The following is a 14,527-nucleotide window of genomic DNA, read 5'->3' on the forward strand; positions in this document are numbered from 1 at the left end:
GTTCACAGTATCTACTAGCTTTTGTACTGAGGCAGGGATTGCTGGTGATCTTATCACAGAATTTTCACTAAATTTGGGGGAGGGGGCAAAAACCAAAGTGCAGCAGGTTAAATGGTGAAGGGAACACAGTGAAGTGGACATCGTGTAGACAACACTAACGAGAAGGGAGAAAGGCCAAGACATAGGATACAGGGAGGAACTTATTCTAAGGACAGAGGGAACTTGAACAAGTTTGTATATGGGGGAAAAATATCCAGTAGCACAGGAAAGCGGGGACAATAAAATGTGTTGAAGTCCCTGAGGAAATGGAATAGGACGGACTGGGATCTGTAGCATAAAGATAGGATTTATTTTAGCAAGGAAGGCTAAGGGACATCATGGCTCAATCGCTTGATTTTCTTAATAAGAGGAACTTCAAGGTCATCTGGTTAGAATGAGGAGGGAGGAGTGCAGACAGCTTGAGACTGTATAGAAAGTTTGATATAGCAAGTGAGAGTTGCGGGAGCGGGAGCTGAACCAAAAAGAGACCACCATGCACCCACTCACCCGACTCCTAGGTTAGAAATTAATTCCGCGTGTCTGGGTGTTATCCTTCAGAAGCTCTTGGAAACGAGTAGTCTCTGAGCACACTGAAGTCTCCAGCTCAGTCACACAGCCGGCCTGCCCTATAGGAGGCGTTGTCCAAGGAAAGTAGGTCTCCGGCAGAGCCCAGCGCAATCGCCCAACTTGCCCGCCAAACAGGGGTCGCACTGCTGAGTCTGGCGTGTCGCAACACGCCTTGCGGCATAACTCAGAGCCCATATCTGTGACGTGTTACTTAGTCGACCCCGGTGGGGGTTGGTGTGGTAAGTGAATCGGCTTCACTCTTTGTTAGGAGAACGACTGGGAGACAAAGGAAGGAGGTCGAAGAGGAGGCCAAGACTGGGCAAGGACTGAAGTAGGACTGAGCGAGGAGGTGAGGGGCCTGTTGGGAAGTGGCTACCGCTTACAACAGTAGCGGTGGGGGAATCTGCTGACTAGGCCGCGGCAGCCATGGCCTTAGATTTAGGGGACGTCAGGAGTGGTTTCCGCCACATCGAGGTAGTCATGTTCATCAACGAAGAGGTGCTCAATAATGGCGGCGGCCCAGACTTCTACTTGACCTTCCGCTCGCGGCCCTGGAACGAAATAGAAGATGAGCTGCGATCCATTATAGCTGACCCTCACGTGCCACAGGCCACCAAGAGGGCCTGTACCTGGAGCGCGCTAGCCTTGAACGTGCGTGTGGTTGCGAGGCAGCTGGAGCAGCAGGCGTACGGGGTCTCGCGGCTGCAGGAGCAGATGGGAGAGCGCGAGATGGCTACCTGGGCTCTGGCTTCCCAGCTGCAGAGGCTACGCAAGGAGCGCGATTTGCTGGTCTCCCAGTTGCGTGGAGTGCGGGAAGACCTGCGGCAGGCGCTGAATGACTGCGAATCTGTGCGCCGCTGGCAGCTGGTCCAGGCAGAGAGGTGGTCCCAGGAGGTTGTAACAGAGTCACGACCCCAGCGGCTCGGGTATGATGTGTGGCCTATGAATGCAGATGAGCGAAACAAGGTGCTAGTTGAAATGAGGCAGCGTAGGAAGGATGTGGATTCCCAGAGGCAGGAAGCCCAGATGGCATCGACAACGGGTGTGCTTTATGTGCCAGGATCTACAAGTCCCTGGGCCCAGGTTGTTGAAGCCCCTCTGCCAATGCCATTCCCAATGGCGGTCCCCTACCCACCACCTCCTGCACCCACAGTGGTTTCAGGAGGAGCAGTAGCAGGAACCAGATTCCCACCCCAGATGCCTACTGGGGTGATGTACCCACTTTGCATGTGGTCTGCAGTTGGGTCCCAGGAGGAGATGGCTCTGCAGCAGAACCAGAGGATCCAAGGCCAAGAGAGAGGTCCTGTGAGGCCCCACTTCATAAACCTCTCGGCACAGCTGGAGCCAAGAAGAAGAACCTCAGGGACAGGTGCTCACACTACCAAAAGGTAAGAAATCCTTTGAATCCCAGCACGAGGAGAAACTTGCCCCAGACCTCAGGAGGTGGGATCGGGCATGCCTATGGTATAGAGTGTGTTTTATTTTTCCTGGCACTTGACTTGCGATAAATGCAAGAAAATCTACATACTAAGTGAGGTAGGAAGCCTTGACCCAAAACAAGTTCCTCACTGAATTCAGGGATATAGAAAAAGAATGGACACATACTTAAAAGAGAAATCAATTTCTGGAGGCCCCCTTCTGATCAAAAACTGATTTTTATTTACATCATAGAAAATTTGAAAACCCAGCAAACAAAAATTTTCACTGTCCTACCATCAAGCAATAAGCATTTTTAACACATTGATATATCTATTTCTGCATGTGGATCTCGTTCCCCCAGTTTCATATTATACATGTATGTATATGTGTATATAAAATGCATATTGCTTATAAGAAAGATGAGATTCTATTGAATATGTTCATTAATCTTTTAAAGGAAAATTTCTCCAATTCATTTCAGTTCACAGGTGGAAGATTCTGGATGGCTGTTACCCTGGAGAGGCTGACATGATGAAGCATTCTCTTTTTCTCCTTTCTGTATTCTCCTTAACCTCCTCTCTCCCATAATACCAGGACTTTGGAAGATAATAACCATTTATTTATTTATTTATTATTTTTTTTTATTTTATTAAATTTATTGGGGTGACAATTGTTAGTAAAATTACATAGATTTCAGGTGTACAATTCTGTATTACATCATCTATAAATCCCATTGTGTGTTCATCACCCAGAGTCAGTTCTCCTTCCATCACCATATATTTGATCCCCCTTACCCTCATCTCCCACCCCCCACCCGCCAACCCCCTTACCCTCTGGTAACCACTAAACTATTGTCTGTGTTCTATGAGTTTCTGTTTCTCATTTGTTTGTCTTGTTCTTTTGTTGTTTTTGGTTTATATACCACATATCAGTGAAATCACATGGTTCTCTGCTTTTTCTGTCTGACTTGTTTCGCTCAGCTTTACACTCTCAAGATCCATCCATGTTGTCAGGAATGTTCCTATATCATCTTTTCTTACCGCCGAATAGTATTCCATTGTGTATATATACCACAACTTCTTTATCCATTCATCTATCGAAGGACATTTTGGTTGTTTCCAGGTCTTGGCCACCGTAAACAAAGCTGCAATGAACATTGGAGCACACGTGTCTTTATCTATAAATGTTTCCAGATTTTTTGAGTACATACAGGGAGAGGGATTGCTGGATCATATGGTAATACTATTCGTAATTTTTTGAGGAACATTCACACTGCCTTCCATAATGGCTGCAGCAGTCTGCTTTCCCACCAACAGTGTATGAGGGTTCCTTTTTCTCCACAGCCTCTCCAACACATGTTACTATTTGTCTTGTCGATGATAGCCATTCTGACTGGGGTGAGGTGATATCTCATTGTGGTTTTGATTTGCATTTCTCTGATGATTAGTGATGTTGAGCATTTTTTCATATGTCTATTTGCCATTTGTATGTCCTCTTTGGAGAAATGTTTCTTCAGGTCCTCTACCCATTTTTCAATTGGGTTGTTTGTTTGTTTTTGTTGTTGAGTTGCATGAGTTCCTTGTATATTTTGGATATTAGCCCCTTATCGGAGGCACTGTTTGCAAAAATCTTCTCCCATTCAGTTGGTTGCCTCTTTATTTTGTCGATGGTTTCTTTTGCTGTGCAGAAGCTTTTAAGTTTCATATAGTCCCATTCGTTTATTTTAGCTTTTACTTCCATTGCCTTTGGAGTCAAATTCATAAAATGCTCTTTGAACCCAAGGTCCATAAGTTGAGTACCTATGTTTTCTTCTATGCAGTTTATTGTGTCAGGTCTTATGCTTAAGTCTTTGATCCATTTTGAATTAATTTTGGTACATGGTAACAAATAGCAGTCCAGTTTCATTATTTCTTTCACACGTGGCTATCCAATTCTCCCAGCACCATTTATTGAAGAGGCTGTCTTTGCTCCATTGTATGATTTTAGCTTCTTTGTCAAAATTATCTGTCCATATTTATGTGGTTTTATTTCTGGGTTCTCAATTCTATTCCATTGGTCTATGTGTCTGTTTTTCTGCCAATACCATGCTGTTTTGATTATTGTAGCCCTGTAGTACAAGCCAAAGTCAGGAAGTGTGATACCTCCATTATTGTTCTTTTTTCTTAAGATTGCTTTGGCTATTCGTGGTCTTTTGTGGTTCCAAACAAATCTGATGATTTTTGTTCTATTTCTTTAAAATATGCCATTGGGATTTTGATGGGGATTGCATTGAATCTGTATATTGCTTTGGGTAATATGGCCATTTTAACTATGTTGATTCTTCCAATCCATGAGCACGGAATGTCTTTCCATTTCTTTGTGTCTTCTTCAATTTCTTTCAAAATGTCTTATAGTTTTCAGCATATAGGTCTTTCACATCCTTGGTTAAGTTTATTCCTAGGTATTTTATTCTTTTTGCTGCAATTGCAAAAGGAATTGTTTTTTGTATTTCTTTTTCTGAGATTTCATTGTTAGTATATAGGAAGGCAATGGACTTTTGTACGTTGATTTTGTAGCCAGCAACTTTACTGTATTCGTTGATTGTTTCTAATAGCTTTTTGGTGGAGTCTTTAGGGTTTTCTATATATAGCATCATGTCATCTGCAAAGAGTGATAATTTAACTTCTTCATTCCCAATTTGGATGCCTTTTATTTCTTTCTCTTGCCTGATTGCTTTGGCAAGGACTTCCAACACTATGTTGAAAAGCAGAGGTGATAGGGGACAGCCCTGTCGTGTTCCTGAACGTAGAGCAAAGGGCTTCAGTTTTTCACCATTAATTATGAGATTAGCAGAGGGCTTGTCATATATGGCCTTTATTATGTTAAGGTATTTTCCTTCTATACCCATTTTATTAAGTGTTTTAATCATAAATGGATGTTGTATCTTGTCAAATGCTTTTTCTGCATCAATTGATATAATCATATGATTTTTGTCCTTTATTTTGTTTATGTGATGTATCACATTGATGGATTTGTGATGTTGAACCATCCTTGTGCCCCGGGATGAACCCCACTTGGTCGTGATGAATAATCTTTTAATGCATTGTTGTATTCGATTTGCTAGAATTTTATTTAGGATTTTTGCATCGGTATTCATCAGAGATATTGGTCTGTAGTTTTCTTTTTTGTGCTGTCCTTACCAGGTTTTGGTATCAGGGTAATGTTGGCCTCATAAAATGAGTTAGGGAGTACTGTCTCTTCTTCAATTTTTGGAAGAGTTTGTGCAGAATTGGTATTAGATCCTCTTTGAAGGTTTGGTAGAATTCACTAGTGAAGCCATCTGGTCCCGGACTTTTGCTTTTGGGAAGGTTTTGGATGACTGATTCAATTTCATTACTGGTGATCGGTCTGTTTAGATTTTCCAGTTCTTCATGGTTCAGCCTTGAAGGCTATATGTTTCTAAGAACTTGTCCATTTCTTCTAGGTTGTTGAATTTGGTGGCATATAGTCCTTCATAGTATTCTTGGATGATCCTTTGTATTTCTGTGGTGTCCGTGATAACTTCCCTTTTTCGTTTCTGATTTTGTTAATTAGTGTCTTCTCTCTTTTTATCTTAGTAAGTCTAGTCAAGGGTTTGTCAATTTTGTTAATCTTTTCAAAGAACCAGCTCTTTGTCACATTAATTTTTTCTATTGTCTTTTTGTTCTCTATTTCATTTAGTTCTGCTCTAATTTTTGTTATTTCCTTTCTTCAGCTGACCTTGGGTTTTACTTGCTCTTCTTTTTCTAGTTGTTTAAGGTGTAACATGAGGTTATTTATTTGGGATTTTTCTTGTTTCTTGAGATAGGCCTGTAATGAGATAAATTTCCTTCTTAAAACTGCTTTCACTGCATCCCAAAAATTTTGGTAGGATGTAATTTCATTGTCATTTGTTTCTATGTATCTTTTTTTTAAATTTTTTTTAATTAAATTTATTGAGGTGACAATTGTTAGTAAAATTACATAGATTTCAGGTGTACATTTCTGTATTACATCATCTATAAATCCCATTGTGTGTTCATCACCCAGAGTCAGTTCTCCTTCCATCACCATATATTCGATCCCCCTTACCCTCTGGCAACCACTAAACTATTGTCTGTGTCTATGAGTTTCTGTTTCTCATTTGTTTGTCTTGTTCTTTTGTTGTTTTGGTTTATATACCACATATCAGTGAAATCACATGGTTCTCTGCTTTTTCTGTCTGACTTATTTCGCTCAGCATTACACTCTCAAGATCCATCCATGTTGTCACAAATGTTCCTATATCATCTTTTCTTACTGCCGAATAGTATTCCATTGTGTATATATACCACAACTTCTTTATCCATTCATCTATCGAAGGACATTTTGGTTGTTTCCATGTCTTGGCCACTGTAAACAAAGCTGCAATGAACATTGGAGCACACGTGTCTTTATCTCTAAATGTTTTCAGATTTTTGGGTAGATACCCAGGAGAGGGATTGCTGGGTCATACGGTAATTCTATTCTTAACTTTTTGAGGAACCTCCACACTGCCTTCCATAACGGCTGCACCAGTCTGCATTCCCACCAAAAGGGTTCCCTTTTCTCCACAGCCTCTCCAACATTTGTTACTATTTGTCTTGTTGATGATAGCCATTCTGACTAGGGTGAGGTGATATCTCATTGTGGTTTTTATTTTCATTTCTCTGATGATTAGTGATGTTGAGCATTTTTTCATATGTGTATTGGCTATCTATATATCCTCTTTGGAGAAATGTCTATTCAGGTCCCCTGCCCATTTTTTAATTGGGTTGTTGCTGTTTTTTGTTGTTGAGTTGCATGAGTTCCTTGTATATTCTGGATACTAGCCCCTTATCGGAGGCACTGTTTGCAAAAATCTTCTCCCATTCAGTTGGTGGCCTCTTTATTTTGTCAATGGTTTCTTTTGCTGTGCAGAAGCTTTTAAGTTTCATATAGTCCCATTCGTTTATTTTAGCTTTTACTTCCATTGCCTTTGAGTCAAGTTCATAAAATGCTCTTTGAACCCAAGGTCCATAAGTTTAGTACCTATGTTTTCTTCTATGCAGTTTATTGTGTCAGGTCTTATGCTTAAGTCTTTGATCCATTTTGAATTAACTTTGGTACATGGTGACAAATAGCAGTCCAGTTTCATTCTTTTGCACGTGGCTATCCAATTCTCCCAGCACCATTTATTGAAGAGGCTGTCTTTGCTCCATTGTATGTTTTAGCTTCTTTGTCAAAAATTATCTGTCCATATTTATGTGGTTTTATTTCTGGGTTCTCAATTCTATTCCATTGGTCTATGTGTCTGTTTTTCTGCCAATACCATGCTGTTTTGATTATTGTAGCCCTGTAGTACAAGCCAAAGTCAGGAAGTGTGATACCTCCATTATTGTTCTTTTTCTTAAGATTGCTTTGGCTATTCGGGGTCTTTTGTGGTTCCAAACAAATCTGATGATTTTTGTTCTATTTCTTTAAAATATGCCATTGGGATTTTGATGGGGATTGCATTGAATCTGTATATTGCTTTGGGTAATATGGCCATTTTAACTATGTTGATTCTTCCAATCCATGAGCACGGAATGTCTTTCCATTTCTTTGTGTCTTCTTCAATTTCTTTCAAAAATGTCTTATAGTTTTCAGCATATAGGTCTTTCACATCCTTGGTTAAGTTTATTCCTAGGTATTTTATTCTTTTTGCTGCAATTGCAAAAGGAATTGTTTTTGTATTTCTTTTTCTGAGATTTCATTGTTAGTATATAGGAAGGCAATGGACTTTTGTGCGTTGATTTTGTAGCCAGCAACTTTACTGTATTCGTTGATTGTTTCTAATAGCTTTTTGGTGGAGTCTTTAGGGTTTTCTATATATAGCATCATGTCATCTGCAAAGAGTGATAATTTAACTTCTTCATTCCCAATTTGGATGCCTTTTATTTCTTTCTCTTGCCTGATTGCTCTGGCAAGGACTTCCAACACTATGTTGAAAAGCAGAGGTGATAGGGGACATCCCTGTCGTGTTCCTGAACGTAGAGCAAAGGGCTTCAGATTTTCTCCATTAATTATGAGATTAGCAGAGGGCTTGTCATATATGGCCTTTATTATGTTAAGGTATTTTCCTTCTATACCCATTTTATTAAGTGTTTTAATCATAAATGGATGTTGTACCTTGTCAAATGCTTTTTCTGCATCAATTGATATAATCATATGATTTTTGTCCTTTATTTTGTTTATGTGATGTATCACATTGATGGATTTGCGGATGTTGAACCATCCTTGTGCCCCGGGATGAACCCCACTTGGTCGTGATGAATAATCTTTTTAATGCATTGTTGTATTCGATTTGCTAGAATTTTATTTAGGATTTTTGCATCGGTATTCATCAGAGATATTGGTCTGTAGTTTTCTTTTTTGTGCTGTCCTTACCAGGTTTTGGTATCAGGGTAATGTTGGCCTCATAAAATGAGTTAGGGAGTACTGTCTCTTCTTCAATTTTTGGAAGAGTTTGTGCAGAATTGGTATTAGATCCTCTTTGAAGGTTTGGTAGAATTCACTAGTGAAGCCATCTGGTCCCGGACTTTTGCTTTTGGGAAGGTTTTGGATGACTGATTCAATTTACATTGGTGATCGGTCTGTTTAGATTTTCCAGTTCTTCATGGTTCAGCCTTGGAAGGCTATATGTTTCTAAGAACTTGTCCATTTCTTCTAGGTTGTTGAATTTGGTGGCATATAGTCCTTCATAGTATTCTTGGATGATCCTTTGTATTTCTGTGGTGTCCGTGATAACTTCCCTTTTACGTTTCTGATTTTGTTAATCAGTGTCTTCTCTTTTATCTTAGTAAGTCTAGCCAAGGGTTTGTCAATTTTGTTAAACTTTTCAAAGAACCAGCTCTTTGTCACATTAATTTTTTCTATTGTCTTTTTGTTCTCTATTTCATTTAGTTCTGCTCTAATTTTTGTTATTTCCTTTCTTCTGCTGACCTTGGGTTTTACTTGTTCTTCTTTTTCTAGTTCTTTAAGGTGTAACATGAGGTTATTTATTTGGGAGTTTTCTTGTTTCTTGAGATAGGCCTGTAATGAGATAAATTTCCTCTTAAAACTGCTTTCGCTGCATCCCAAAAATTTTGGTAGGATGTATTTTCATTGTCATTTGTTTCTATGTATCTTTTGATCTCTCCTCTAATTTCTTCTTTGACCCAGTCCTTCTTTAAAAGTATGTTGTTTAATCTCCATGTATTTGTGTTTTTCCGCTTTCTTTTTACAGTTGATATCCAATTTCAAAGCCTTGTGATCAGAGAATATGCATGGTATGATTTCAATCTTCTTAAATTTGTTGAGACTGATTTTATGTCCCAATATATGGTCTATCCTTGAGAATGTTCCATGTACACTAGAAAAGAATGTATAGTCTGATGTTTTAGGATGAAGTGCTCTATAAATGTCAATTATGTCCATTTCATCTAATGTGTCATTTAGGGCTACTATTTCGTTATTTATTTTCTGTTTGGATGATCTATCCATAGCTGTCAATGATGTATTTAAGTCCCCTAGTATAATTGTGTTTTGGTCAATTTCTCCCTTTAGTTCTGTTAGTAGTTGCTTGGTGTATTTCGGTGCTCCCTGATTGGGGGCATAAATATTGATGACTGTTATGTCTTCTTGTTGTACAGTCCCTTCACCATTATGAAATGTCCATCTTTGTCTCTTGTTATCTTTTTCACCTTGAAGTCTGTTTCATCTGATATCATTATGGCTACACCTGATTTTCTCTGGGTACCATTTGCTTGGAGTGTCAATTTCCACCCTTTCACTTTGAGTCTATGCTTGTCCTTGTAGCTGAGATGTGTCTCTTGGAGACAGCATATGGTTGGGTTTAGTTTTTGATCCAATCTGCTACTCTGTGCCTTTTTATTGGTGAGTTCAGTCCATTTACATTTAGGGTGATTATTGATATGTGAGGATTTCCTGTCATTCTATCTTTAGTTTTCTGGTAAGGCTGTGTCTCCATTGTTTCTTTGCCTTTTGTTGTTGTCTATTATTTCTGTGTGGTGGTATTCTATGATGTTTCCTCTGTTTCTTCTTTTATTTCAGTATATATTTCAGTTCTGGATTTTTTTTGAGTGGTTACCCTTAAGTTTATGTAAAAGAAAGTTTGATATTTAGAGTATTCCATTTTCTTCAGCACGCTTACTTTCTCCATTCCCATATTCCGTTCAGGCCTTTACTCTCCCCTTTTTGAGTTTTGGTTGCCACAAATTGTCCCTGTTGATGGTGGTCGAATAGCCTCCTTTAGTATTTCTTGTAGTGCAGGTCGTGTATTAGAAAATTCCCTCAGCTTCTGTATGTCTGGAAAGGTCTTTATTCCTCCTTCATATCTAAAGGATATCTTTGCTGGATATATTATTCTTGGCTCATGATTTCTCTCTTTCAATAGTTTGAATATTTGGTTCCACTCCCTCCTGGCTTGTAGAGTTTCTGCTGAAAAATCTGATGATAATCTAATGGGCTTTCCTTTGTAAGTTACCGTCTTCTTTTCCCTGGCTGCCTTGAGGATTCTTTCTTTGTCGTTGATTTTAGACAGCTTCAATACAATGTGCCTTGGAGAAGGCCTGTTGGGATTGAGGTAACTAGATGTTCTATTTGCTTCTTGGATTCGAGGGTCCAGTTCTGTCCACAAATTTGGGAAGTTCTCATCGACAATTTGTTTGAATATATACTCTGTTCCCTTCTCTCTTTCTTCTCCTTCTGGTATGCCCATTATTCTTATATTGCTCTTTCTGATGGAGTCAGAAAGTTCTTGTAGAGTTCTTTCATTTCTTTTAAGTCTCAAGTCTCTTTCTTCTTCTATCTGTGTCATTTCCAGGTTTCTATCTTCGATGTCACTGATTCTTTCCTCCATCTGGTCAACTCTACTACCTAAGGTGGTTATTTCATTCTTAATTTCTTCTATTGAGTTCTTAATCTCCAGAAATTCTATTTGGTTCTTTTTAAAATTTCAATCTCTTTTGTAAAATGCTCATGCTGTTCTTTGATTGTGTTTCTGAGTTCATTTAACTGCCTATCTGTGTTTTCTTGTATCTCATTGAGTTTTTTCAGAACTGCAATCTTGAATTCACTGTCACTTAGGTCCCATATTTCTGTTTCTTTAAGTGCCTTTTGTGGAGATTTTTCACTTTCTTTCTGAGTTATCTTGTTGCCTTGGTTATTCATGGCGATTACTGGTTTACTATTTCTCTTCCTAGACATCTACAGGAGTGGCTTCTGTAACAGGTTAATAGGCAGCGGTCTTTCTTTTGTTTTCCAGTACTTGTTGGTAGAATGTTTTATTTTTTCTCCAACTGCAGCTTATTTTTCTTCTCCCACACGGTAGTGCTATGTTTTCTCTGCACTATTCCATCTTCTCACACAATGGGGGGATTCCCTGGGAGACGGGCTTCTCCTCTCTTAATAGTTCGTCTAGGTCACAGGGTGCAGTGTCCCAGTGGGTATGCGGAGAGCTTTTGATGTTCCAAAACTCTTCCAGCTCCAGATTCAGAGCCCATATGTTTCATCAGTTCTATTTACTCCTGCAGGGATCTGCCCAGATAGGTGGGGCCAGGGGCGGGGTGAGTTGTGAGAGGTGGCCCAGAGCAATGGCGGCGACCACCACCACAGCCGGTCCTGCTTCCACAGCTCCCTCCCCTTTGCCAGAACTAGTTGGGCTGCGAATTTGTGTCTGTGGTCCACAGTTCTCAAAACAGCAAATTTTCTGTTGTTTTGATCTGACACTGCTACTGTTCTGCTTCTAGCACCGGGCAGGTGGGGAGGGGCGAGCTCTGGGAGGGTAGGGACCAGGCGGCTAGTCTCAGTGCCTAAGGCTTCCGTTCTCTGCTCGGCAGTGAGGGCTTAAACCACCGTTGTCAGCCTTTTTCCCTCAGTCTTTTCTCTGAGGTCTCTGCCGTGAGCGTTGGGTTCAGCCGTGTTATATGCTGCCCTCCCAGCCCTGTGGGCCGTAAGCGGAGCCCTAGCAGTTTGAGTTCTTCCCTCTCCCGCAGCTGCGGTAGTTTCGGGAAGCAGCAAGCTCGGAGCACTGAGCTAGGTCTGTGTCCTGCGCCCGCGGCTCTGTCTCCGCACTCCCTTCCTTCCTCCTCCCCCCACTCACGCGAATCTCCCACCTGTAGGTGATTTCGGTAGTGGGCCTCTTCGTCTTGCCTGTCTGCTGTGCAGGGAGTCCTTTGTGGAGTTTTTGTGGTTCGATTCGTTGTAAATTCCAGGGGAGCTTTACAGAAGCTCATCTCACGCGGCCATTTTTCCAGAAACTCCTATTTATTATTTTTTGACATTTTAAAATTTTTTGTTAAATTTATTGGGGTGACATTGGTTAGTAAAATTATATTGATTTCAAGTGTACAATTCTATAATACATCATCTATATATTGCATTGTGTGTTCACCACCTAAAGTCAGTTTTCCTTCCATCAATCACCATGTGTTTGATGCACTTTACCCTTTTCTGAGAATAACCATGCTGTTAGAACATAAGATGTATATGGGGAACTGCTTTTCCTTGAGAATGGTATTATTATGCTATAAACTGCAGTAGTGTTCACATGTGCTTCTTGATTTGGTTTTTATAACATTCATATGTGAGGGCTTGTTCTTTGTGTCTCTAAGCTCCAGGAACATTGTATGAAGTTGAAGAAGCTCCAGCTCCCACTGTGTGAATTCTCACAAAATACCCTTCTGGCTCTCAGCAAGCAGCCTTCACCTCAATGAGACCTCAACTGGCTAGACCTGAAAAAGAATGTGAAGGAATCTGGCACACATCTTGGAACAAGGAAGAGCAGGCGGATTTTTGTTAGAATGTAATGCTTCTGTTGGGGAAAAGGGATTGACAGCACAGTTCAAAGAGGATTTGGAAGATAATGTTAAATTTTAGATGTTATAGCAATTTTATTGCATGTCATTCATTAATTAAACAGTTATTAATTGTCTAATATGTGTTAGGAACTACAATTATATGTTATTATCTGGTGCACACATTATAACCCTGTTAGGTGAGTTTGATTAGATGACAGGAGAAAACCTAATTTGAGATGCAGTGTAGACCAGGGGTGTTTACTTTGTTTAGCATATATTGTGGCTTTTGAGTGAACCCAACTGAAATAACGTCAGGATCCATTTCTACAGTTCTGGAGGCAAAGTGAGAGAGACTTTCATGGAAGGACTTGAATAACTGAATAGCTCATCACATCAATCCCAGTGGAGACGAATGGGCAATGGCAAATATAGGGAAAGTAGCCTTACATTTATGGGAGCAGGACTTTTCTGATACTCTTGCTGATTTCCTCCCTTGAGAGGGACAGATATCCTGGTTGTCTGAAAAAACACTGGGTGACTGTCTTAAGGAAGGACAGTGCTTGGGAGAGTGTTGGCTATACACTCAAGCCTTCAGCCTCGGCCACTTTCATCTCGAGTCCCTTTCCAGTCAAGAGTGGATGAAGAACAAAATGGATTCCAAGGACAGACATCATGCTAACATCATTGGGACATCATTGGGAGGACTAACTGTATTAAAAATAGAATGGACTGGGACAGGCACTCTTGAGAATGCCCCTGGGCCCCTTGTCTTCCACTTGGTGTGTTGTTTGTTCTCTGTGGACTCCCCAGAGGCAGGTGAAGCCAAGAGGGTGGGAAATTAGATCAGCCTCCAGTCTGAAAAAGATGGCCTAGAGTTTTCCCCATGAGATCCCAGTTCACGAAGGGTTTTTCTCATTCTAACTAGTAATAAAGTGTGTGCACTTGCCGGCTGTGTCTTCTGTGTAGTGTGCATCTCGGTAGGTTTGCTCAGAGGCAGCGGCTTAAATCTGCATCTTCCCTCCATCCCACTGAGGTGAAAGTGCTATCTCATTCTCTATTGAAGGGCCCCTCTTCTTCCCAAGAGTTACTCAAGAATGCCAGGGGGAGGTTCTGTTGGCCCTTCAATCCATTTCATCATTGTGCCTGCTAGCCTCGCTGTCCAAGTCCACATGATCTTTCAAAGGTGGGCGTGTCTGCTGCTCCTGGGCCTGTAAGGCATGAGAGGTGAGGTGGTGAGGGGGCTTCTGCCTAGGCTGGGAGACCTAATGCTTGGGGTCCAGCCTCCCTGTGTGCACCAAGAAGCCATTTCCTTGAAGCCCTGTCTCTCTGAGTAGAAATTTCCCTTCTGCGTGTCTGTTCTCCAAAGCACTGTCCCCTCCCTCCTGTGCATAATCCCATCAAGGTGCCCAGGATTCTGGAAAATAGCCAGGCTTAGACAGTCTGCTAACAAGACAAATGTTCCCTGAGGCAAAGTGGGGTGGCTGGCTACAAGCTTGGTATAGGGGCAGGGATGGGGCAGAGCACAGATGTGATCCTGCCCCACCAGCTTTCTCTCTTTCCTCAGAGGCCTGATTACTGGGAGGCCTTGGTTACTTGGGAGGACACTGAGAAGGAAGGGAACCATCAGGGACATCAAAGCATGGTTTTCTGGACTCGGGAGTTGGTTT

At 40.9% G+C, this 14,527-nt stretch overlaps 1 protein-coding gene across 1 annotated transcript; it reads left to right on the forward strand.

Moving 5' to 3' along the window:
• Positions 1-872: 872 nt before the first annotated feature.
• Positions 873-13,806, forward strand: LOC141569682 (testis-expressed protein 13D-like). The gene is made up of 2 exons (XM_074323905.1): positions 873-1,994; positions 12,675-13,806. The coding sequence occupies exons 1-2, from the start codon at positions 1,033-1,035 to the stop codon at positions 12,691-12,693; spliced, it is 981 nt and encodes a 326-aa protein (XP_074180006.1). The 5' UTR covers positions 873-1,032; the 3' UTR covers positions 12,694-13,806.
• The last annotated feature ends 721 nt before the right edge of the window (positions 13,807-14,527 follow it).

This window comes from Rhinolophus sinicus, chromosome X, assembly GCF_036562045.2.
Source record: "Rhinolophus sinicus isolate RSC01 chromosome X, ASM3656204v1, whole genome shotgun sequence".
Taxonomy (NCBI): Eukaryota; Metazoa; Chordata; class Mammalia; order Chiroptera; family Rhinolophidae; genus Rhinolophus; species Rhinolophus sinicus.

What these genes read in the sequence shown, in the direction of transcription:
- LOC141569682 (XM_074323905.1), top strand. Translation starts at nt 1,033, where the DNA reads ATGGCCTTAGATTTAGGGGACGTCAGGAGTGGTTTCCGCCACATCGAG.